This window comes from Plasmodium vinckei (assembly GCF_900681995.1).
Source record: "Plasmodium vinckei vinckei genome assembly, chromosome: PVVCY_05".
Lineage (NCBI taxonomy): Eukaryota > Apicomplexa > Aconoidasida > Haemosporida > Plasmodiidae > Plasmodium > Plasmodium vinckei.
Window position 1 is genome coordinate 264,553 of NC_051297.1, and position 26,835 is coordinate 291,387.

The window sequence follows — 26,835 nt, forward strand, 5'->3', positions numbered from 1 at the left end:
TTTTTAGTTACCAAATACATGCATTGTAAACTATTTTTTTCATTTATACACAATATTGAATGTAAATGATCTATACTTATTTTTTATTTCTTTAGCCTGTTTCCACTATATACTACGTATGAAATCGAAGCGATTTATTTAGTGGTTCATTAAATATTATTGAAACTTATGAGTTACAGATAAAAAGAAATAAAAAATAAATTTTATATCAAAATTTTATAATTTTTTTTTTCAAAGTTGCATTCTATTTATTTGACTTGTTCTATGGAAATATATATATGAATATTTGTAAATTCATACAAAAATACATGTACATACGAACATAAATATATGCATATTTAATAATATAAATTTATAATACTATTTGATATAATATATTTTTATTATATATTAGCAGAGCATCCTTTATTAAATATTTTGGCTTATAATTAGGTTAACGCATATATAGTCCACATACTTTGTAGCATTTATTTTCGTCTTTCTATTAAACCAGATTCATAATTATTCAAATTTATTTATTAATAATCATTGGCTTTTACATGGGCATGTATATACGTGTGTATGTATATATTTATAGTATTTCATATTTGGTTAGCTATTTACAACATTTTGTACATTATAAAAGTGTGAACTTTTATATGTTTGTATGTGCAACACTAAATTTTTGTATTAAGCATAAAATATAGATATGATATCTGTACATTTGCGTGCTTCCATATTTTTAATATATTTGAACCCTATTTAATCTGTATATATATAATGTGTTCTATATATATTTGAAATATGTATTCTTTGCATATTATTAAATAATTGTACATGTTTACATCTATTGTATACCATCTTGGATGTTTCAATCACTAATACGTAGTAAAGTGACAGCTGTATCGTTTTATTATTGTATTAATACGTGTGTGTATGTATATTTACATATCTATTCATGCTCGCTTTATACTATATTAATAAAAAGAATTTGCAAAGAATTAATTATTCATTTTATTAATCCAATATTTGAACAATATCAAAATATTATTGTCTAACGAATATATATATAATGCTTATATGTGTTTATATATTTTTATAAATTTAAAAAAAAAAAAACAAAAATATATGAATCCCGGTTTCTAATATTTACACGTTGTTGTATTTATAAGAAATTGAGCATTTTTCTTTTAATATGTATTTTTAATTATTTTCGTTTATTTTTTTCCTTTTTTTTCTTTTTTACTTTCTAAATCCTCCTTTCCTTTTTTTTAAAACAAATTTTATTATACCAATGACCACAGAACATAACAACACATATATAAACAAGTTGTATTATAAAAATAATACATCGTGTGATCTTTCATATAAGTATAGATAGCCTTGTATTAGTAACAACGCAGTGTCTGCATAGTGGCATGTGATAAAACTTTTAAAAAATAATGACAAAATATAGTTAACTAAAGATATTTCAAAAATATTTTTGGAAATTTTAAATACAATATCTCAAAAGCTATAGTTGAAACCCAAATAAAAATAATTTTGCATCTCATGAATTTAGTTTCGTAACTAACTAAATAAAACACACTAATTATAAAGAATTTGATATATATATATATAAAATTTCCAATGGATAATATTTCAGAGAATAATGATTTATTTCTTACCGACGAAAATACTCACGTCCAAAATATGGTGAACAATAATACAAATTATAATAAAAACGATGATAAAATCAAACTTTTTAAAGGATCTAACAAACTCAGTAGCACTTCATCTTCAACCACAAATGCTAGTAAATACAGCGAACACTTATTAAATAATATTATTAAAAATATGAACCCAAAAAACGGAAAAAATAAGTTAATTTTTTCTCCGGATTTAAAAAATTATGACCAAATTGTTAAAGAAGATAATGTAGACTTGGAAAATAACAATATTAATAATATACAGAATGTTCCAAATTGTGAAGAAACACAAACAAATCGAAATTATGAAAAGAAAAAGAAAAAAAAGAAAAATTTGCATATAAATAGTTCAAAAAATGAGCACTATATATATAACAATAATGGAAACTCTAATAATAGTACCATCACTAATGAGGGTAATAATATTAGCAATACTAAGACTTCAAATTGTGTAGATTCAATTAAAAAGGGTTATAATTTATTAGACGAAAATAATTTTCATCATATTATAGATTACAAAATAAATGGTGATGAAATAAAACTTAATGATATAAATAACCAATTCACCAAGGAAATTAATAAAGATGTTAAGTTGGTTGATAAAATTAAAGAAGTTAAAGAATCACAAATTGCTATTTCTAATGATATTAAAAAAAATAAATTAAATTACAACTTAAAAAATGTTATAATAACAAATGTATTCCTTGGTAATATCCCACCAAATATAACTGAAGAAAGACTGAAAAATGTATTAGAGATATTTGGATATATAATTCATATAGAATATAAATGGTCATTGGACAAATGGTCTTATGCATTTATTTATTTTATAGAAGAAAAATGTGCTATAAATGCAGTCAATATTCTTAACCAAAAGAAATTTTTCGATAATTCACCAAATCATAAGTTAATATGTTTTATTGTTTCGAAGCAAATTCCTAACCAAAATACTTTGCATTATAGTAAAGCAAATTTTTCTCTTTTAAAGGATGGACCACCAGGTATGCATCTGAAAAAAAAAAACGGATACTACTTTGCACCGTTTAATATACACTAAGTTGTTATATCATTTTTGATTCGTTGTTTTAATTTTCTTAATTTTTTTTGCTTTTCTTTTGTAGGGGCTAATTTGTTTTTATATGGAATTCCTTTAAAATGGACAGAATTAAATTTGATACAACTTGTAAACAAATACGGGCATGTAGTTGGATTAAGAATTCCATACATAAACAATGATAATGATAAGAAGCAAGGAAATAGAGGTTTTGGTTTTGTATCTTATGATAATAAAAAATCAGCTGTTGAAGCATTTGAAGAGTTATCAAAAATGTACATACATGGAAAGCTTTTAAAAGTTCAACTAAAAAATGGAGAAGAACATTTATTACCTGCAAAATTAAAAAATATATGTAATAATAATAAAAATAAAATAAAAGATAGTAGTAATACAAAAACTGCCCAAAGCTTAGTAAGCACAACAGATACATTGAAAACTATCAATTCAATAAATTCAACAGATGAAAAAAATAAACCCAAAACGAAATCATCCTCTAGTAATAATACTAAATCTATAAACTTTATAACAAATAAAAATAAAGAAAATAAAACCGACGTGCATACCTTTAGTAGTATTAGTACTGTTTGTGATAATGTTAGCAGTAACACATTCAATCCAGATGCAAACAAACATATAACACATCCCACCAAATATGACAATACATGTCCAATAGAAATGTATGGAACTTCTATAAAAAACAATGATGATAAAACTGTTGACAATAACGTAAATAGTAATGACACAGCTCCATGTAATAATTCAAACTATATTGATGCATCTACAAATTATATGAACATAAGCAATTTAAAAAATATTTCAGATAAATATCCTCAAATATATAGAATAAATGAAAATATGAACAATCGCGTGCCAAATAATCATCCAAACAATTTAATAACATCACCCCGTTTATCTAACGATCTTAAAAGAGAAGATATAGATTTATATAACAACATTGATGATACTTTTTGCTCTCAAGAAAATTATAATAAAAATAATAGTCTTTTAAGTTTTATAAATATGAACAATAATACAAATTTGAGAGCACACATGAACTCAGAAAATGATGTAATAAAAAATGGAAATAAATTTATTAACATGAAAGATAACAATAACAATGGAAACATTAAGATGAAAAAAAATGGGGTTAACAAAAATGAACTATTATCAATATATGATAATGTAGAGAATAAATTTGAATGCATTGATAACAATGATTTAGCAGAAAAGGGGAAAAAATATTTTTTGCAAAAACGAAGGAATTTCCAACTGAATGATCAGAAGGAAAAAAATATAATTAAATCTTTTAATTATCCGAATAAAATAGATATGAAATGTCATAAAAATTTAAATAATATGATATGTTCATGTACCACCAATTTTTTAGAAAATCCAAATATTAACAGAAATGAAATCTGTAAATTAAATAATTTAAAAAATAAAGGAATATATAATCCGCAAAAAAGTCATACCATAATTAATTCAAATGAATCCAACATTAATGCATGTAATAAATTTTTTATAAATGATGTAAATAATATTTCATCTATTAATGAACAAATCCAACTTCCAAAAATTATGTCTTATAAAAATAAAAGTGCAGATGACAACGAATTGTTTAAACCAATGAATAATAAAACAATACCGAATGATGAAGGGAAAAGCGTAAGTTCCTTTTTAAACCAAATTTGGTATAACAAAAATGGTAAGAATAATGTCGGTAATGATAAATACAATTCCGATATTGAAAACCGTATATATGAACAGAAAGTGTCTTTTCATAATGCTGATATAAATTATGAACCCGAATATAATATGCATAACCCGTATAACATATATAACAATTTAAAATACAATTATGAAACAATAAGGGATAGTTGTATTATAAATAATAACCAAGCTAATGAAATAAGCAAAAAAAATGACATTAGTAGAAATGTAAATAATTGGGAATATACAGGAAAAGAATATAATAATAAAAACTATCCTGAAAATGGAATTAATAATAAAAATTTTGATATTAAATATGAGCCTTTATATTTTCAAAAACCAAATAATGGTAATCCCCAAAATAATATTAGTGATAATAATGATAGTATATATGATGGCAAAACACAATGTTTACAAAACTTTAAACATATACATCAATTTTTTACACTCATAAATACGTATGCAACTGAAAACTCGTTAAATGTGTATGATTATATTAATAAAGAAAATATACAATTATATGAATTAATATGTTCGAAATATGATAATCAAATGGACAAAAAAAGTTTAGAAAACATATTTATAGCTTTTATGTTAAAAAATAAAGAAAATCAAAAATCGTGTAACATAGATACAAAATATGAAAAGCAACCTGGAAGGAAAGTTGGCATTCAAACAGAAAGTGTGTTAGAAAAACGGGAAGAAGATAAACAAAATGAAAATATCATATCCTATTTAAGAAAAACAAGTAATGATTCAAATTTAGAAAATGATGATTTCTTTTATAACAACTATTTTAATTCAAATTTTTTCACACACCCTTACTTGTTTAACGATGATAATAATAGTATAAATAATAATATTCCCATTGGAAATATTAACACTAATAATAATATCATTAATCCTAGTAATAATATTATTAATTGTATGGGTGATAATAATATAAATGGAAATTGTCAAAATAATGTTGGGAATACAAAAGAAACATATTTTGGACATGATGATATATTTGATAATGAACTGAATGACATTTATACTTCTAATGATTATATGGACTTCCATAATTATGATACTCCATTTTTCAGTTTGGATATAAAAAATTCTAGAAATAACAACGAAAATAAAATAAATGATAATGCCATACCTATTTTGCAGGATGATGATATTAACAAATTTATGTTATATTATGATGATAATAATGAAAGTTTAAATTAAACTAGTATTTTCAATAATATAAAAAATAATATATCCAGTAATTCAAGTCTTTTATAAATTTAAAAAAAAAAATCCCATTATCCCCAATATCGTATATGCCTTATTACATATGTGTATATTAGTATATTTATTTACCTCATACTCTCTCTTTATCTTTCTTATTAACTTGTATTACCCCCCACATGGCATACTAAAAATGTTATGCCGTTTTTCTATATTTTTAATTATTTCCATATACATATTTTTATTAATATAAATAGTGTTATATATATGTATGTATATATAACAAATTAAAGAACATTTCATTATTATTTGTCTAATGTGAATTTATTTTATATTAGTATATTTTATAGAGATAGATTTTAATTTGCTCAGAAAAATATGTACAACTGCTTGTTCATTTTACAGAGTACATATTTTTTTTCCCAATTTTTGGCAATATCTTGTGTATGCCATACGTTAGTATATATACATATATATATTATGTTACGTTTGTATTTATTTTTCAAAGTAATTATAAAAAAAATGTTGTATTATATAACATCATTTTACGTTAAAATGCAAAAATACCAATATATTATTACATATATGTGTGTGTGTATGCATGTTCTACATACATATTTATTTAAGTATTTTTACTAATATATAATATTATTTATATCAATTTTTATAATGTTTGTAAATATTTTATGAAAATTGCATTTTTATTTCATCATTTTTCCTATTTTATACCTCCGGAAATGGAAAATGCCCAATTCCCAAATGAGGCATTTTTACATTTACATGTTTTTTATTTTTCAAAAAAAATTAAACTTTTTTAATGTTTTAAAAATTACATAATATTATTAAACAAATGAAAACGAATATGTTTTTAATTACAATTAAAAAATAGCAAATTTATTAAAAAAGGTAAAAGAAAAAAGGTAAAAAAAAAGGTCTTTTATTCTTCTTTATTAAAAAAGGTAAAAAAAAGGTCTTTTACTCTTCTTTATTCAAAAAGGATATTTCTATAATGTCCTTAGAATAAATAGATTTACCTGTACTTGTATGAACTATTTTGGCAACAAGATTAAAATCTTTATTATTATTTATATATTCCAAAAAGCTGATTGATCCAGCTCCATCTTCAAAGCCGAAATAATAAGACTTTGATCCAATGTATACTTTCCCATTTGGTTTTAGATTTGATTTTATAATTTTTACAATATTAGAATAATTTTCTTTTCTATATAATATTTCATTTCCTATAATATAATCAAATGGCATTAATTCTTTTGTTTTTAATTTCTTGTTTAATTTATTCCATGGTCTATTAACAATAAAACATTTTATGTCTTTTTCGTTTATTTTCATATAGCTTTTCTTAAGTTTTTTTTTTTTTAATTTTATATCTAAATTTATGCTTATATTTGGTAATAATACATCATTAATTACTTTTTTGTTTAACTCTTGAAAAACAACAGTTGCTTCATTTTGGAGAGCACTTATTCCAACAAATCCATGTGCACATCCTTGAAAAAAAAAAAAGTTAATATTATATAGCATATAAAATGATGTTGTAATGCTAGATAAAATTTATATATGAGTAACAAAGACTATTTCAATAGTTATAGATTGATATATACAAAATAAATACATACCTAACTCTAAAATGTTCATATTTTTAAAGTTTATTCCTTCTTTATAAAAGAACCTTAGCATTTCCCATGTACATTCCCATATTGTGTATCCTCCTTCATAAACATTTTTCTTAACTACTTTTTTTTTTTTTTTTAATGAAACATGACAATTTTTAAGAATTAATGGACTTTCAATGTTTTCACGTTCAGTTGTTTTTTGAAATTCCTCATTTTCATCCAAATAATATACTTCGTACATATTTAGGAACTGTATTTTGAAAAAATAAAATCAAAAAAAAAAAAACTTAAAAATGACGATAAAACAAAATTGATTGAAAAATCAAAAAATAAATTAAAACTCAATAATGTTTACATGATTCAATATTTTAAATACAAAGTTATAATTTTTATATTTTAATTTTCGTTTGTATTGTGTTTTTAAAAAATAAAAGCTTAAAAAAATTATATGTAAAATAGATGAAAAAATATTATATAGAAAATTAAAAAAAAATAAACTAACAATGATTATAATAATAATAAATTAAACTAAATAAAAATAAACACATAAAACTAACAATAAAAGGTATTTATAAAAATATTATAATTTACATTTGACATAGCATCTACAATTTATATGCAACTCATAATGAAATTAGTTATCACTTGTTCTAACATATCACAATAAAAAGTATATTTGTTTTAAAAAAAAATATATATACATATATTTTATATGTATAACGTCTTTTTTCAAAAAAACGACGGATTATTATCTGCATATTTCCTCCGCATTTCCCCCTACAAAAAAAATAAATAGGTGGCATATTTTTCAATTTTAATATAAAAAATGAAGTATAAAACTTCGAAAAAATATTTTATAAGTAATAAAAAAAATTAATATAACTATTTCATATGTATAAAATATTTTAGCCCTCTTATTTATTTAAACATTATTATGTTTTTGGTAATACCCATTTTTAAGTATAAAAAATGGATTATGTAACATTGGGGTTTATATATACACACATATAGGCTTATAACATCATTTTTATGTTACCTTTAAATTATCGATTATCAGCCATTGATCACTATCTGAATTAGAATTTGATGATATTTGGAATTCACTATTTTTATTTTTCATTTCTTCATCTTTGGTTTTATGTGTCTTTATGTTTTCATCCTTAAAACGAACAGTCTTTTTAAGGGCGTGATTTTTTTCCGCTTTATTAAATAAATTGATATTAAAATAACTTTTCCTTTGTGGCTTATTTGATTTCAAATAAATATTATCTTTATCTTCTAAATTTAATGGGGAGGATATATACATATTATTTAGTATATCTAAGGAGATATTAAAATAATAGAATAGGCTCGTACATGTAGTAAAAAAAGAAAGAAGCAAAACAATAAAAACATTTTTTGGCATCTGTAATATAATATCCCACATGAAATATCTTTTACTAATTAAGTTTGACAAATTAAAAGAAAAAATATATATATTAATTAAAGTTGATTCTAAATTTAGGGGTGCTTTCTGTATACATAATAATAATATTGGAAGCGCTAATATTTTTATAGATATATTTTGAACTATGATATTAAGTAAAACTAATACTGGACTCACATATGTGTTCTTATTATAATAAAAGTATATTAAGCTTCCTATTTTAAGTAATATGTTAATTAATATTGTTATCATAGCATAACTTTCGTATCGCTTTTTATTTGTATATAATTGAAATATGGATATTCCTATTAATTTTGATGATCTGCAAATAAAATAAATAAATTTTAGATTATAAACCATATATAAATGAATGAAGAGAAAAAATATATAACTTTTGTATATCAAAAAAACGGTAATAAATGTATACACTATTTTTTTTCTTACTGTGATACGAGGGGAACATAATTAACCAACGAATTTGGCCAACTATAATTTTTAATCCCATGATTTAAAATTGGGAATTTTGTATCTATCGATGAATTGAATAAGATTAAAAGAAAAAGTATTTTAAGTAAATTTTCATTCAACAATATTTTTTTTAAAACAGCAAGTTGTGATAATAAATCTACTGTATTTTTGGCATTAATACTTCTATTCCCTTCTTTTAATATCAAACTATTCTGTACATCACAATCATCATTTAATAAAAGTGTTTCTTCGCTCGATAAACATGAAATGACAAAAATAATAAAACTTTTTAAAATTAATATAAAAATACTAACTTTTAATATATATATATAATATAGCATAAGAGATGAAAATATCTTTATGCACATTACATAAGATATATAAAAGATTTGTTCAAAGTGCATTTTTCTTCGACATTTTTCAACTACAACACCTTCAAAAACACATGATGATAATAACATTTGACTTGAAATTATAAAAATTGTAAATAAATACCAATTATATTTTATCTTATTATTAAAAATATATATAAATAGTAGCAGTACTGTTGTTATAAGTTCAGTTATAATGACATAATACTTTCTATTTAAAGGGAAATACAAAAAATTATTAACATATGGATTATTACTATGTATTGTACATTTTTTAAAATATTTTTTCCCTGATGATAGTCCATCATTCAAATATTTTCTAAAAAACATCCTTAAAAATAAGTGTTTCCCATTATATACTACTTTAGCGCAATAATATAATCCATCTTTAATCCAATTACATAGCTCATGTGCTTTTTGCAATATAAATAAAAATATATTATTTATATTAAAATATACATTATCCGTCAAAAAAGCAAAAAGAGGTTTTAAGAAATATAAAAGTATCAATATGTTATATATGTTCTTTCTAGTATCTGCAGTCACTTCTGATTTATATCTGGTACTTAACATATAATCATTATATCTCAAAAATAATATATATATAAACTCGCTCATAAAAAAAAGTGGGGATATGTTTCTCACCCACTTTAATGCCTTTGAATCATCAACTCCCCTTTTAAAAATATTTTTACTGGATCTTAAAGATTTTCCCATTTTTTCTATTTCATTTTCATCTATATAATACTTTTATATACATATAACATTTCAAAGCAGTACATACTTCTTTAAGCTTCTGTTTCAACTAATATGTATTTGCTTTATCCTTAACTGTATTAAGGGGAAATTATATATATAAAAATATACTTATAGTATATATATTATATTGCCAGCCTCATAAACATTATATTTAAATGATATATATGTATGTTTGTTTTTAAGCAAAAACTCTGTTATAAATCCTTACAAATAACATATTAAAAAAATTATGTGCTGTTTTGTTTCTTTATAATACATAAACTAGATGTATTGTGTCACTTTAAGAGATAAGCACATACGTATAGCATATAGTTTACCATTATTATTTTAATGTGTTTTTCTGGATAATAAAGAAACAAAAGAAATATAAAAAAAAAAATTTTTTTCGTATATTAAAAATGCTTTCAACATTTATTTTTATTTTAATTCATATTTTAATTTTTCTTATTTTTTTTTTTTTTTCTGAAATACAATAGGTAAATTACTAATATATGTATGTGCTTTATTGTAAATAAATATATATGCAATGCTTACAACTGGAAAATACGTTTTCTTTTTTTTAATTAAAAAAAATTAAATAAATTAAAATTTTCTCTCAAATATATAATAATAATTTTTTGTTTATATAAATTAAAGAAATTCATATTTGAAAGTGTAAGATAACATATCCATAAATTCCCTTAATATATAAGTATAAGAACCCTTTAAAAGTAAAGCCAACAAAAAGCATATTAAGGTTACAAAGTAGTTACCATTTTACTTAGAAAATAATTATAAGCTAACCAAATGTGGTGAAAAAAAGAGAAAAATGTAATGAAGCTATTTCTTAGATCTATTAACAATAATAATTTAATCCCGATAAATTATAAATTTAAATAACTTTTAATATATAATTTATTTGGAATATAAAATAGCAATATATTAATATGGTTAGCATCATTACACAAATACACTCCTTATATAGACTTTTTAATTTATTCGGTAAAAACTAATTTCATCATATATGTTATATCCCTATTTCTAACTTAATAAATAAAAAAATATATTTATATGTACACAAAATACATGTTGAAGGTATGTGTTTCATGCATAAATAAAATAACTTTATAATGATACCTCGTGGGTACATGTATAATTTTATTATTAAATAACATACATAAATTAAGATAAACGCTTATTTTGTATCAAATATATATTAAGTTTTGTAACACATTCATAAATATACATATATACATTAAAAAACAAAAAATGTTTTCACAAATTATTCTACTTGTATATTAACAGTTTTTTATTCATGTTGAGATTTTTAAGTTTCCTAATACAAGTATATAAAGAAAATATGATGTATCTCCAATAACCATATTCTCACCATTTTTATTCCCCTATAACATTTCTGTCTTTATATTTGAGGTTATTTTTTAATATTTATCATGTAATAAACCTTTCATTTTAAAAGGAAAATTCAATTATGATTATATTATTTACTCAAGATATATACATATTATATATATGCTGGATATCTCACAAATTATTAATTTTGTATTTTTATGTATTCCGTAAGAATGAAATATAATCTTATATTCATATTGGCCCACACATTCGTAAAAACATGTAAATAAAATAATTATTTTGATTTCGCTGTGTATAACTATAAAAATAATACAAAAAATAAAGTACATTAATTATATGTACAATATAAACATTCTTTAAGTAACTTAAAATATTAATCCCTCATTTTAATATATATTACTTGAGTTAATACACAAATTTTAAGATAATAAAAATAGCGTAAAACGATTTTTTTTTCATTTACAATTGACCCTCCTACATTATTTTCATGTATTCTTATATAAACACTTTTGTGTATATATTATAATAATTACACGAATGTAGGCATTTAAAAAAGTCTAAAACTGTTATATTTCAGTATAAAAATTATTTTATGATATAAAATATCAACAAATAAATATAAATGATATTACATAAGATATATATATATTATTAATAGTACACTAAGATAATGTAGAAAATAATATTTTTCCATATTGCATGTGTAACAACAAAAATTAATATAAAGCTGGATATGTACGCGTATTTTGTAATTGATTCTTTAAAAACGATCATATATAAATAACTCTCATATAGAATTATGCATTATATATAGATAAAATATATTTTTGTGATGTTGCAGGGCTCAAAATTTATTACACATATCTTAAGCCTATCATATTTAATTTAAAAGACATGAAAGAACATCGTAGTAATTATAAAATGAATAATAAAATTTACTTAACATGTATATAACATATTTAAAATGTTTTGATATAATATATATTTTATTTTCGCATTCAAAACAAAAAATATGAGTTAAAAAAACATTTTGATTCGTTTTGATTAACAATATAATTATAACTTAATCATTTTAATTCTGTTAAATCTTCTTAAAATATTTAATTATTTTTCTTAATATAAGTTTCATAAATTCGATTTTAATTTACAATTATTTTTTATATACATTTTTCGAGGTGATATAATATATTTAATAGTTTTTTAATATTTGTGGATTGTTTTTTATTTTTATTAAAGGAGGTGAATTATATTAAGTTTGCAGACGAAATACATCATATAAAAATTAGCATAAATAATATGGTCATATATGTTCACAGCTGCATGCCTTTATTTATATTTTCTATGGACTATTTTTACATCACAAACAATTTTAATTTTCTTTATTATTTAAATATCAAAACAAATTAAGAATAATAAGATATCAATTTGTGTAATGTAATATATAAATTATTTATTTATTTGTATATTTGGTATATAGACTCTAATATGATACATCGTTTTCATTTACTATATATACATATGATTATTTGCATTATAACTTATTTTTATATTTAACATATTATATTTGATGAATATTTTTGCATTATATAAAATATTATAAACAATATTTTTATTAACAACGGGTTTGTTTGTTTTTTTACTGAAAAGAGATGTGTTGCAAAAGTACATTGACGAGTTACTTGTAATTAAAAATTATATATAGTTGTACATATAGAAAATGTTTTTATATAGTAAAATAGTGTAATATATATAAAACACACTATTCATACATTAAGTTATTTTAATTTATGATATATATTGTTTGTTATTATAATTTGGGATATTATACATTTTATCAAAATGTGGTTAAAACTGATTCTGGCTATAGTTATCCTTATTGAATGCGTTGTAGTCATTTACTTGCCGTCCCATATAGAGAATAGGATGATAAATAAAAAGAAGCATAAGATTTTTAATATGGAAAATTTTGAAAATGTTGCAAGTGGTAAGTGATAAATATTAGCATTATCCATTATATTTTATAAACAAATATTAAAAATACATTTTTTATATACGTTTCCTATAATTAGGCGCAATTTTAGCTTTAGCTTTTATACACATGCTTCCAGAAGTTATAGCTTTATTAAACAAAAACAATATTTCCATTTATTACTGTTTTGGTTTAATACTTATATCAGTAGCATTTTTAAATATAACAGATATATTATATGACCATCATGAAAATTGTTCTGATATTGAAAATACAGAAGCTACAAACACAAATAAATTTTCTATTAAAAATCCATCTGATCAAAATGATATCAATGACCAAATAGACATAGAAAGGGGATCATCAAGCATTAAAGAAAACACGAACTTTCCAAATAATTTTATTTTTGACACATTTAAATCAAATGCGTTTTTTATAGTTTTAAGCCTTTTTATTCATTCATTTGTAGAAGGTAACACTCTTAAAATATATTTCATTTTATACTTTTAAAAATTTAACGATGAATTGATATATACTTAACTATGAAATATTTTTTGTAAAGCATATATGTATAACATACTTTTTACATAATTAATATATTGTTTTTTTACTTATATAATTTATTTTATTATGTTTAAAGGTTTACTTATTGGAAGTTTAAAAGATAACAATCCTATTATAATAGTTGGTCTCTCGATGATAGCACATAAGTGGGCCGAATGTTTAATGATCTATAAAAATGCTGTCAAGAAGACAGAAGTAAGACCAGGGGAATATTAATATATATTTGTTTCCTAGCATCTATATTAAGTTTGTATATTTTTAAATGTGATTTATATACTTTATAAGTTGTAACAATATAGAAAATTTTTATGTTCACCTTTTTTTAGGACCCGATTTTATCCTCTATATATGCATGGTCCTTTATATTATCCTTACCATTAGGAATTGTTGTTGCAGTGCTGTCATTTTCATCAAGTAAAAACTCAATCCCCAAAAAAAAACATAAAAAATTATTATATTAAGATAAATAAATTATTACTTTTTAATTTGCAGATGAATTTGTGGAAATCATTTTTAGTTCAATTGCTTGTGGATTTTTTTTGTATCTCTCCTTCAATGTAATTACTAATAAAATTTAAACATAAAAAATAAATATAATAAGTAAAACTAATATAAAGTGACATAAATTCATTAATTATATATGAATATATTTATAGATGACTAAAGACATCACAGTGACGAAAGATAACAAATTCTATATATCATTTAGTTATTTTTTTGGAGTGTGTGGGATGTCAACATTAATGATAATATTTAATTATTTAGAAGATTCCAATGTAGTTTAAAAATAGCCATTCTCATTTCATTCAAATGAAAATTTCTACAATCAATTTTTTTATAATTTTATAAAAATTTACACTATCAAATTTGTATATTTATTTTTATTTGTTTCCATTTTTTTAATTAACTGCTAATAAATGATTTTTTATAGTTTCACTATTGATGAAATATGTATATGTTTTCATTATTTGTTCTATCATCCGTGCGAAATATAATACTTAATACATATATTGTTAATATTACAGTATTCATTTTGTTTAAAAGATATAAAATAAACACTATATTTTTATGTAGTATACATTTTTTTTAATGTTATATATAATTTTTTTATATTTCTATTAACATCATGTGATGTTTACAACTATGTGTCACATTGATAAATATATTTTATAAATTCAAAATAAATCGGCATTAAATTTATACCTTTTATTGTATATCAATAGATAATGACTATATTTTTGGTTCCAATTTTGTATTTTCCAAAAGGTTTAAAATATTAAAAAAAATTATAAAAGGGGATACCCAAATATCGAACGTAATTATTATAAGTACCATTTGTTACAATTATTTGTCTTATGATAAAATGCTAATTTTAACTTAATAGATTCATATTAATGTTATCTTATAAAGTGTATCTTAAGAAAATTACAATTTCTTTTAAACAATGTAATTATATTTTGATATTTATATATATATAACAATTTCTATTAACCTTTTAAATTGCTATATGTATTAATAAAAATTAAAAAGACATTTATACGTTTAATCTATTGAATTATGCGACATTAGTACTTTGTATATATTTTTTGAACATATATATTAATCCGTATCAACTTTAATTTCGGATTTCTATAAAAACATTTTTTTCGTGATAACTTACTCTGCAATATAAACACACTTTATTTAAAATGGCAATAGCTTTGTATTCGTATAAATTTAAACAATATAATTTGTACATATTAAAATATACTTTTTATTGCGAATACATTATGAATGATTAAGAAAATGTTATATGTTTTATGATTATTACCATCATTTTAAAGTTATTCTAGACATATTCACAAGGAACTTGTGCATTTGTTCAAAAAAAATTGTTATGACCTAATAAATATTCCTTTATTATTTCTACATTTATATATATTGGATTTATTCAAAGTAGATAGAAACCGTTAAATATAATTCAATAAATACGTAAATATTCTTTTATAGCACATTTCTTTATTTATAATACTTTAGGAAATACTTATTAGAATAAACAAGTTAAAATATATATTCATAAAACATACATAAAGTATATATATTAAGTTGTTAAAGATTCAAAATAGTAAATTTTCAATAAATCTAAAACAAACGCCCAAATGTATAGAATGGGAAAGCTTTTAAGACAAGATATAACTTAATAAAGATAAGGTTAACACAAAAAACATTATATAACAAAAATTGTATTTATAAAATAAGTTAGCGAAAGAAATTTTACTATAAGACATAAGTCTGATACTATAGCAAAAATTTGTAGAATAATATGTATATTTTCAAATTAATGATTGACAGAAATATTATAACAATAGGTTATAATATTAAAATAGAAACTATATTTACGAAAATTTTAATGAGCATAAGTACATTATACTATATATAATACATATTATAATTCAAACTTGTATATAATTAAAACATATAGCTCTCAAATTTAATATTAAATGTATTAATGAAAAATTATGTATATGTTAATAATATTAATAATAGACAAACAAATTATTATGATACAAATGCCTTAAAATATTTTTTGATATTAATTTAATATATATCGACATATAATTTAATTAAAAAAATAAATAATTATATCAAAATATTAGAAATAAATGTCAATTAAACTAATAATATAATTTTAAATATATAAAAATTAATAATATATAATATTTATGTAATATGAATACATTAAATATTCAATATAATAAATTAAAATAAATAATAATTTATATTATATAACAAAATTATTAATATAATTAATAAATATTTAAATATATTATAAATAATTAATTTATTATTATTAAATAATAAATAAAATAACAATAATTAATAATATATTTAAATATAATTAAAATTAATATATATTAAAATTTTTAATTAATTAATATATTTAAATATTTATTAAAATTAATATATATTAAAGTTTTAATTAATTAATAATATAAAATATAATTAATATTAAAATTAAATAATATATTTAAACATAAATAAATAATTAAATGAGAATATTATTAATTATTTAATTAAATATATAATTAATTAACATATTTAATATATTATATATAAATAAATAATTAAAATATTAAATATTATATATAATTAATTAAATAATTTTTATTTTATAATTAAATTAATATATTTTATTATAAATAAACAAATATATAATTAATATATATTAAATTAATATATGTTTTAATATAAATTAGACACATATTAATATATTTATTAATATTTTATTTTATTAATTAATTAAAATAATTATTTAATAATATTGTGTAATATATATAATTATATTATAAATAATTAAAAAATAATAATATTTAATTTTTATTAATATATAAATATTTTAAATTATATAAAATTTCTAAAATTATTTTTAAATATAAAATTTATTAATATATTATATTATTTTAATATAATAATATATTTATTTTAAATTAATTATTAATTAATAATAATAATTTATTTTATTTTTTATATTAAAATATTAGTTATAATATTTATTTTATTTAATTTTATATTAAAAATTATTATTTAATTAATTATATTTAAAATATTAATTTAAATAGCATATAAATATATGTATTATTTATTAATTTTATTTAAAATATTATATTATTAAATTAAATAATTATATATATAATAATTTTTAATAATTGTATTTAATATATCTTATTATTATAAAATAAATTATATTAATATATTAAAATATAAATATGTTTTTCTTATTTCTATAAAATATAATCCTATATTTTTTATCTTATGTCTTTTGCGTTAAATATGATAAATATTATTTTATATGTTATTTACTGTATATTCTTTTCACTTTATATTCACTTTACTTTATTATTTATAAAATTATTTGAACATTGTAAATTCGACATTTACTATTTGTTACTTATTATGATTGATTTTTACACAATAAATTAGTTTTGTCTTATATGGAAATGCCGTTTCTGTGTTATGACTTTAAACAAATACATTTTTGTAATCTTGCTACCTTTTTGTCTTTCCATATGAAATACACAATTTTGAAACAATTTATCTTAATTAATAACCAATATGTATTTATTATTGGATTAATCTATTTAATTTGTCATCTCATGGAAATATGCATAAATTTGGTAACTATATTATTTTTTGTTTCTTATACTTCCATTTCTAATGACTATATCATTACAAATATGTGTGTTGCGAGACTTCCATAATGTTATTCCTTTTAATTAATATTTAAATATAATAATGACAATTTCTTATATAAGTATATATGCCATTAAAAACATTAGCATTTCTTATTGAAACCATGTATTATATTTCCTTGAGTTTAATTTATAGATAACAATATATTTTAATCGAATAGCATATATATTATTCAATTTTCAAATCTATATTATTAGTATTATTAAACATTCATTTAACAATGATCCGTTTTTTAGAATTTATTCTAGTAATAAATCTACGTAAAGACAAATGTATTACATTTTAATATTGTCTAAATAAAAAACCTTTTTGGTAATTATATTTTTTAATAAGCATTCATAAGCATTACTTAAAAATCTATTATCATGTATAATGAAATATATTTTCAAGAACTATTTTTGATGGATTCACCTAAATATATAAAACAGACTATTTATTATATAATTCTTAATACTATAAACATAACATCCCCTATTTAATATATAAACCTTTTAATAACAAAATACTTTGTATAAATATATAATGGGAACAAATGAATAATTCTATTAACCACCATAAATTACAGTGTTTTAAAAAATTACTTCAACTTCCCTGAATCATCTGATTTCAATTAAAAAAATTTACCTATATATTTTTTTTTGAAATGAAACTATATGTCTTCTCAATATTAATACAATACAAATAACTTATTAAATTTAAAATTTCAACCTGATCTAATTTAAGATGTGAAATATTATTTACAATCAATAAAATGTTTCTAAAATATATATATTTTTACATGGAAATATAAATTACCTCATATTTAGTTGTACCCATTGAAAAATAATGTCGCACATACATGTATAAAATAAATTCATATTATTTCTATGGATTTTAATGCAATGTACTTTCAAATTATCATACAAAATAGTGTAAACTTTTTATTGAAATAATAATCTCATCCTACAGAAAAGTCACAATTTTTTATCAAATATAGTATTATATTTTACTATTGTTTTTATATATATATTTCTAACAAAAATATACACATTGGACTGTTATAATTTTCATTTATCTTTCCAATGTCTAAACAAAAATGTAAAAATATGCTTAATTTTTATGTATGCACATAAGTAATACAGATTTTTAAATTATATGATAATATCGTAGTTTATTTCCCCTATTTATTTTAATAAAAGAAAGAATAGATTTAATGCATTTTTTATAAGCATCGAGCGTGAAATATGTGTATGAAATATAATATTAAGGTTTAATATATTTTTATATATTAATTTATTTTTGTTTGTGTTTGTGGTATAGATGGATTAAAATAATTGCTTTTATATTTATAAAAAAACAGAAAAAATACATATGTATTTTAAAATATGTATTAAGTCTTTACAAAATATCTACAATATTAAAAATAAATATTTAAAAATACAATATAAAAAAAAAATACAAATATATAATATAAAAGGATAATGCATTTATAATATTAATAATGGTATTAATATTGTCTTAATTTAAAACATAATTTCATTTAAAATAGGAATTATTACAACGTTCTTAACAACTTCTTAATATTTACTAAATATTTTATTTGCTTTATTCCAATTTAAATTTAAAAATATTATGAGTACGATTAAAATAGTTAGCCTTTTCTGTTGATTGTCGTCAGAATTTTAATTTTCTTCAGGATTTGCTTTCTTTCTACCTCTTCTACCTCTTTTGGGTTTCGTTTCTTCAGTTTGATTAATTGAGGTATCGTTATTATTTTCCTTATCTACTAATTTATTTGCATCACTTTTATTGCCATCATTGGAAACACTTTTTAAATCTTCATTTTCACTTTTATTTTCATTTTTTCCCTTTCCAGCTTTTGGCGTCCTTTTAGTAGCTGTTTTCCTTCCTCTCGGAGCAGCTGTAGATTTCTTATTTTTTTTAGATTCATCCACTTCATCATTTTTATCCTCATTATCATCTTTCTTTACCTCCGAAGCTGTGCTATTATATCCTGATTTTGGAGATTCAGTATGATCTTGTTTTCCTTCTTTTTCAGCGCTTAAACTATTTTCCCTTTTCACGTTTTTTCTTGCGCTTTGTTTTTCATTATTACTTATATCTTCACTAATACTTCTACTTTTGTATTCACTTCCGCTTTTACTATGACTCTTACTTTGTCTGCTTCTCTTTTCTGAATTATATCTGGAGCCTTTGCTTGATCTATCGCTTGAAGTACTATAATTTTTTTTTTTCTTTTTATAAGTTCTATCATCACTTAATGAATTGCTTGATTCACTTCTACTATATTTATCATCTCCTTTCCCGTCAGAAGAATAGCTTCTTTTGTTTTTATTTCTATCTTTTTTTCTCTCCTTTTTATCATATGAGCTATCACTATCTGTCTCAGACTTGCTATGTCCTTTGCTTGATGAGCTACTATATTTACTGCGTCGCCGTGATTTATTTGATTCAGATTCGTCACTATATATTCGTTTTTTTTTATGTCGTGGGCTATAATAATCACTTCTATGTTTTTTTATGTAAGATAAACTTCTTTTATCTCTTCTAACTTTAATATTTGTAACCTGATCATGAACTTTAAATTCCGCACGATCAAATTTTTCAATTGCATATAGCATTCCATCGCGATCAACAAATTCCACAATACCTTTACCATGCTCAATATTGGCATATCCAACATCACCACATTGTCTCATTATGTCTTTTAAATGTTGCCATTTGCAATTATCGGGTAAATTGCTAACAATAATTCGATGCTCTGTTCTTAAAGGTGGACCAATTCCATCTTCTTTTCTTCGATATTTTCCAAAGCTAAAAAATTAACAAAGCCCCAAAATATTATTTATTTCACGTATTATTGTTACATATATTTTTTAAATGATAAATAAATATATATATTGAAACCTTTTATTTTCTCCAGAAAATTCAACACGTAAGCGTTCCCCATCAAATTTATATCCATCTTTTCTTTCTATTGCATATTCTGCATCTCTGAAACGAAAAATATATGAAATAGTAATGTTTTGTGTTTCCAAAAATATGTATAAACAAAAATTTTCGATATGTAAATAGCTATTATGAAATTAATAATACAGTATTTAAATTTTTATTATACATATCTTCAATGTAGTAATAATGTGTATTTTATTCTAATAGCATTGAATTTTATAGTTATATATATTTTTTTTCATGTTACACATTTTTTAAGTATTTTCTTACTTTATGTCATAATAATGAACAAATGCATATGCTGTAGAGCTTGATCCTCTTGCTAATTTTATATCAATGTATTTTATACGCCCATACTAAAGAGAAACCAAAGATATGTGTAAAGAAATTAAATAGTATATATAACATATTAGGTCATATTTTGTATACATAAAAATTTATATTAACTGCATATTTAAACAATATATATGAACGAACAAATTATAGCAAATTAACACTATACATGGTTATAATGGACACATATACAGACATAATTTTGTATATACCTTTCCAAATAAATCATAGACTTCGTCTTCCAAGACATTTCCTGGTAAGTTTCCAACATATATGCATGATGTTCTATACCTTGAAGATCTATAACCCATTTTATTAATTGGTATTATAATACATTAAAATGTGTGCATTAACATAAAGTAATATATTCTAATAAATTATAAAAAGCACACATATGTATATAATGTAAATTAGCTTTTGGGGGAATAGAGTAAAATTAAAAAATGCAGAAATTGGGTAGTAAAACAAGGAATGTATTCTTAATACACATATAACAAAACAAAAACCCAATTTAAACTATAAAATTAGCCTTTAAAATGTTAAAAAAATATATTCAACATATTTTGTATGCATTTTTTAGTAAAGAATATATATATATTAATAATATAATGTTTTTAATAGCCAAATACATCATGTAAAATAAAAAAAGTCTATCAATTTAATAGTTAATTTTTCTTAGAGAAAAATTATATAGCAAACAAAAATTATGTGAAATATATGCTTAACATATAAATATTTTCTTTTTCTTTAAATCACATTTTTCATATGTATCAATAAATTGAGATAATAATATATTATAAAAATGTGCCTTCCAAATAATGCTTTATTTTATGTAAATATTAAAAAAATAAATAAAGGCATTACATATATGTACATAAATATCTATCATTATGAATATTTATTCATGAATAACTTATTAGGTTAAAAAAATTATTGCATATTACCGATGGTTTGAGATATATAAGGTTCCTTAAAAATAAATGTATTAAATACATTAGTAAATCCATAATTCATTCCCAAAGCTTTTTGTCATTTGTAAAAAATATCATAAATATTAATTGAAATGAATGAGTTAAAAGGCTAAAGAAAAATTCTTTTGAACAAATATAATATTACATATTTTGTATTAGGAAATGTGTATATATATTAATTAGTGTGAATTGCTACGTTAAAATCCAAACAATATTTCCCTTTATTTTGGTATTTAATATGAATATTTTACAAATGAGACAAAATCAAAATAATAAAAAATTTATAAAGCTAATTGTGTTGTATATATTATAGCACAGTTAATTACTAAGAAAATCAAAAACACCAAAACATTCAAATATTGTATATGTATCATAAAATATTTACATATTAAGTATATATATTATCATAAGGAATACTGTTTTATAAATTTTACACTTATAAAAAAGGTTATCTAAAATATAGAAAGCGTATAAAATGAAATACATTTTGAGTGTTATATTAGATCAATTTGTTGTATGTTATTTATTACATAGATTAGTAACTAATCTATTAGATATTTGTTAAATATCCTACATAAGTGTTTTCACTATATAAATATGTTATCTAAATTAAAATTTGTTTTATTTTTTTGATATAATTTAAATTGTAAAATACTGCAAAAATAAAAAGGTTTGTGTTCAAAAAGGTATTCAGGTTTGTTTAAATTATGTATTGAAATACAAACATTGGATATATGTGTTCGCAATGTATATATGATATGCAATATTTTATCCCCATTTATGTATACGGTTACATAGATGAGAGAACCAAACAAATATACTTTATTTTTGTATGTTTATCTTAAATATTATAGCATACTAGTTTACACATTATTAAAGTGTATTTCCTCAAAACATTTGAAAATTACAAAAAAATATATTAGATAAAAAAATGAATATACAAATATTTCACATAGAGGTTTAATTATAACCACTATTCTATTATATAGCATCCTTTAAAATGGTTAGGAAAATATCATGGATAATGGTTTCCCCCCCTTTTCTTTATTTAAAATTTATTTATAACTCGCTATATTATTATTTTGACGCATTTCGCGTATATTTTCCTATATTTATCGTTATATTGGAATGACGAAACAAATATAAATGAATTTCCCACCTTAAAAAGGGCCAAAATATGGCTTAGATGTATGGGAAATGTTTTCCACGAAATATTCCTTCTTATTTTTACAACTTATGATATACATCATATTTTGTTTTTTTTTCTTCCATTTGCTCTGATCCTAACTTACTCGAATTCCTCTATTTTAACATAATTTTTTTCACAGATTTTTCTTAAATTGTGTATATCTACTGATTTGGGACGTTCCAATGGGTACATTAAACCTCGAGATAAAACTAATTGTGACATCACACCTATCGCCCTAGAAATCGCGAACAATACTGTATAGTACTCGGGATATTTAATTCCATAATGATATAATAATGACCCACTATAACAATCTACATTTGGGTAAGGATTTTTAACTTTCCCAGTTGCTGAAAGAATTCCGGGTATTACTTTGTAGCACATTTCAAGTATTTCCACTAATGGATCATCTGGAAAGTTAGCTAAAGCAAAATTTCTAAAAGCTAGAAAGCGAGGATCAGGAACTCTTAAAACTGCGTGGCCATACCCAGGTATGACTCTTCCAGAATTTAAATAATCTTTTGCATATTTTTCAATAAATTCATATGATGGTTTATTATCACCTAATTTATTTTTTATATCTAGCAAGAAATTTAGACATTCTTGGTTAGCTAAACCATGCAAAGGCCCATATAATGCAATAGCACATCCGGAAAAGGACAAATATGGATTCCCTAATGTACTTCCTATTAAATGCGATACATGGGCACTTGCATTTCCACCTTCATGATCACTATGCAATAAAAAGTATAATCTTAACAAGTCTTTTACTTGATTACTATCATAGCCAATCAATTTAGAAAAATTAGCTGACCAATCAAGATCTATGTCTAAATTAATTCCATCTCCGTTCTTAATAGAATTGTCAATAAATGTTCTTTTAAAAATATATGCCCCTATAACTTGAATTTGAGCAATTAAAGAAACAGCATCTTCTAAAATATATTTCCAATAATCTTTTTTTAATATCCCTTCCGAATATTTTATTTTAAATAAGGATAATGATTCTAAAAAAGAAACTGTAGTTATTAACTGGCTCATAGGGTGTGTAAATGGTGGTATGTTATCTATAAATTCAAAAACAAATGGTGGAATTTTGTTTGCTCGGCAATATAATTCTCGTGAAAAAAGCTTTAAATTTTCTATTCCTGGTATTTCTTTTGTTAATAAATACCACAACATAGCTTCAGCCATTGGATATTTACATGTTTCGTCCCATTTTGGAAAGTCTTTTAAAATTTTATCTACAGACCTACCTCTAAATAATATTCCCTTTTTCTTCTCTAAAATAGATGTATCAGTAATTAAAGTTATAGTATTTCTTAACCCCCCAATCACATTATTAGGTGTACATATAGATATTGGTGTATTGGGGTATGTATGAATAATTGTTTTTAGTTGTTCTCTCGTTTTTTTTATGCAATCATGGGTTTTTTCCTTCAAAATATTCATAATAGTAGATTCTTCACCATCTATGTTGTTAATATGTTGCTTTATCTTAGAATAGTTTTTAATATATAAGTTTGATTCATTTATATTATTAGTAGAAAAATAACGAGAATGATTTTTGTTTAATATATTATCCTTTTTTATTGGAAACATATAAGAAGAGGCGGAAGGAATAGACATTTTATTCTTATTTACTAACTTTTCATTGTAGGTATTTAATTGTTTTTCACAACATTTTTTTTTTGGGGTGCTATGAAAAAATGTTTTTTTATATTGGCATTTAAATATAATATCAAAATCTCTTTTATTTTTTGTAAAGACAACATTATGTGATATGTTTCTTATTTTCGTCATTTTTGCAAAAAATGTACATATGTGTTACACTTTTGCCTTTTTTGTGCGCGTATTAATATATTTACACACTGCTAATATATAATTTCCCTTTAAATTACAAATACTATAAAATACAACGTTTTATGAATTTGTAAAATACAAGGAACATATAATGAAACAGTATAAAACGAAAAAAAAATAGACTTTTAATTATTTATTATTATTACTATGATTTATTGTTATGTTTGCTTTCTTTCTTTTTGGTCTTTTAATCGACTGCAAGCCGTATATGGAAATTAAACTCAGCTTAAATTTTAATTTTTGCACACTTTTATTTTATTCTTTGTAAACGCATGTGTAAAAAATGTTTTCAAAATTTTCTTAAAAAAGTAATATATCTTGTTAATTATATGATGTATATATTATATTATTATATAATTCATTGGGTTTTAAAAAAATATTATATTTACAGAAAAATATTAGTACATATATATCACCCATACTTTATACTCAAATGGGATTTTTTCATTTTTCCGGCATTTATTTTATTTTTTTTATTTGTACGTAACATTATTTTATATATTTGTGCATGTCTATATCAATTAACTGTATAGCTCATAATAATATACGGCATAAAGTAATGTATATCTAAATGTAAGCAAGCTGCTTCTTCATTAACTTTATTGTGTATTTATTTTAACTTATTTATTTTTTAATTAATGCCACTGAAAAAATCGTGGTACACAATTTTCTATATCCTCGTTTAAAACAAAAGATGTGATTATTACATGGACATGCGCAATTAATATAAAATGTGGATTTATTAAAATTATTTACCTCTATGTGTTTCTGTATACAATGAAAATGATGGATTAAGCGTAAGTAAAAAGGGAACAGCTCAAATGAATATTTTATGCATTTTATTCATACACATAAATAGTTCAATTTCACAAAAAAAATACAAAATGTTGTAGATCTTTAAAATCGTATAATTGTTCTTTAATAATATATTAACACTATGCTTTGTCCATTTAAAACAAAATTAAACATTACAAAAAAATTGTATAAAAAAAATCATATTTTCATAATTTTATTCGTGAAAATGGGTCCAAATATATAAAAATATCTTAGCATCACCTTAATACAAAAAATCAACGATTCTTATTTTTTCCACGAAAATATAAA

At 21.2% G+C, this 26,835-nt stretch overlaps 6 protein-coding genes across 6 annotated transcripts; 2 read left to right on the top strand and 4 right to left on the bottom strand.

The window, feature by feature from the left end:
- Positions 1–1,608: 1,608 nt before the first annotated feature.
- Positions 1,609–5,649, top strand: PVVCY_0500670 (RNA-binding protein, putative; the record flags this gene model as incomplete). Its single annotated transcript, XM_008627439.1, has 2 exons — positions 1,609–2,668; positions 2,789–5,649. 2 exons carry the CDS (start codon positions 1,609–1,611, stop codon positions 5,647–5,649), a joined length of 3,921 nt encoding a protein of 1,306 aa, XP_008625661.1.
- A 978-nt stretch (positions 5,650–6,627) lies between these two features.
- PVVCY_0500680 (conserved Plasmodium protein, unknown function) lies at positions 6,628–7,527 on the bottom strand (the record flags this gene model as incomplete). Its single annotated transcript, XM_008627440.1, has 2 exons — positions 6,628–7,160; positions 7,290–7,527. 2 exons carry the CDS (start codon positions 7,525–7,527, stop codon positions 6,628–6,630), a joined length of 771 nt encoding a protein of 256 aa, XP_008625662.1.
- Positions 7,528–8,015: 488 nt separating this feature from the next.
- PVVCY_0500690 (conserved Plasmodium membrane protein, unknown function) lies at positions 8,016–10,268 on the bottom strand (the record flags this gene model as incomplete). Its single annotated transcript, XM_008627441.2, has 3 exons — positions 8,016–8,063; positions 8,323–9,034; positions 9,157–10,268. The coding sequence occupies 3 exons, from the start codon at positions 10,266–10,268 to the stop codon at positions 8,016–8,018; spliced, it is 1,872 nt and encodes a 623-aa protein (XP_008625663.2).
- Positions 10,269–13,499: 3,231 nt separating this feature from the next.
- PVVCY_0500700 (ZIP domain-containing protein, putative) lies at positions 13,500–14,978 on the top strand (the record flags this gene model as incomplete). The annotated part of the gene is made up of 6 exons (XM_008627442.2): positions 13,500–13,644; positions 13,730–14,101; positions 14,270–14,388; positions 14,520–14,607; positions 14,686–14,750; positions 14,850–14,978. 6 exons carry the CDS (start codon positions 13,500–13,502, stop codon positions 14,976–14,978), a joined length of 918 nt encoding a protein of 305 aa, XP_008625664.2.
- Positions 14,979–20,084: 5,106 nt separating this feature from the next.
- Positions 20,085–22,019, bottom strand: PVVCY_0500710 (serine/arginine-rich splicing factor 4, putative; the record flags this gene model as incomplete). Its single annotated transcript, XM_008627443.1, has 4 exons — positions 20,085–21,237; positions 21,331–21,417; positions 21,646–21,731; positions 21,921–22,019. 4 exons carry the CDS (start codon positions 22,017–22,019, stop codon positions 20,085–20,087), a joined length of 1,425 nt encoding a protein of 474 aa, XP_008625665.1.
- Positions 22,020–23,967: 1,948 nt separating this feature from the next.
- Positions 23,968–25,671, bottom strand: PVVCY_0500720 (citrate synthase, mitochondrial precursor, putative; the record flags this gene model as incomplete). The annotated part of the gene is made up of 1 exon (XM_008627444.1): positions 23,968–25,671. The coding sequence occupies one exon, from the start codon at positions 25,669–25,671 to the stop codon at positions 23,968–23,970; it is 1,704 nt and encodes a 567-aa protein (XP_008625666.1).
- Between the last annotated feature and the right edge of the window lie 1,164 nt (positions 25,672–26,835).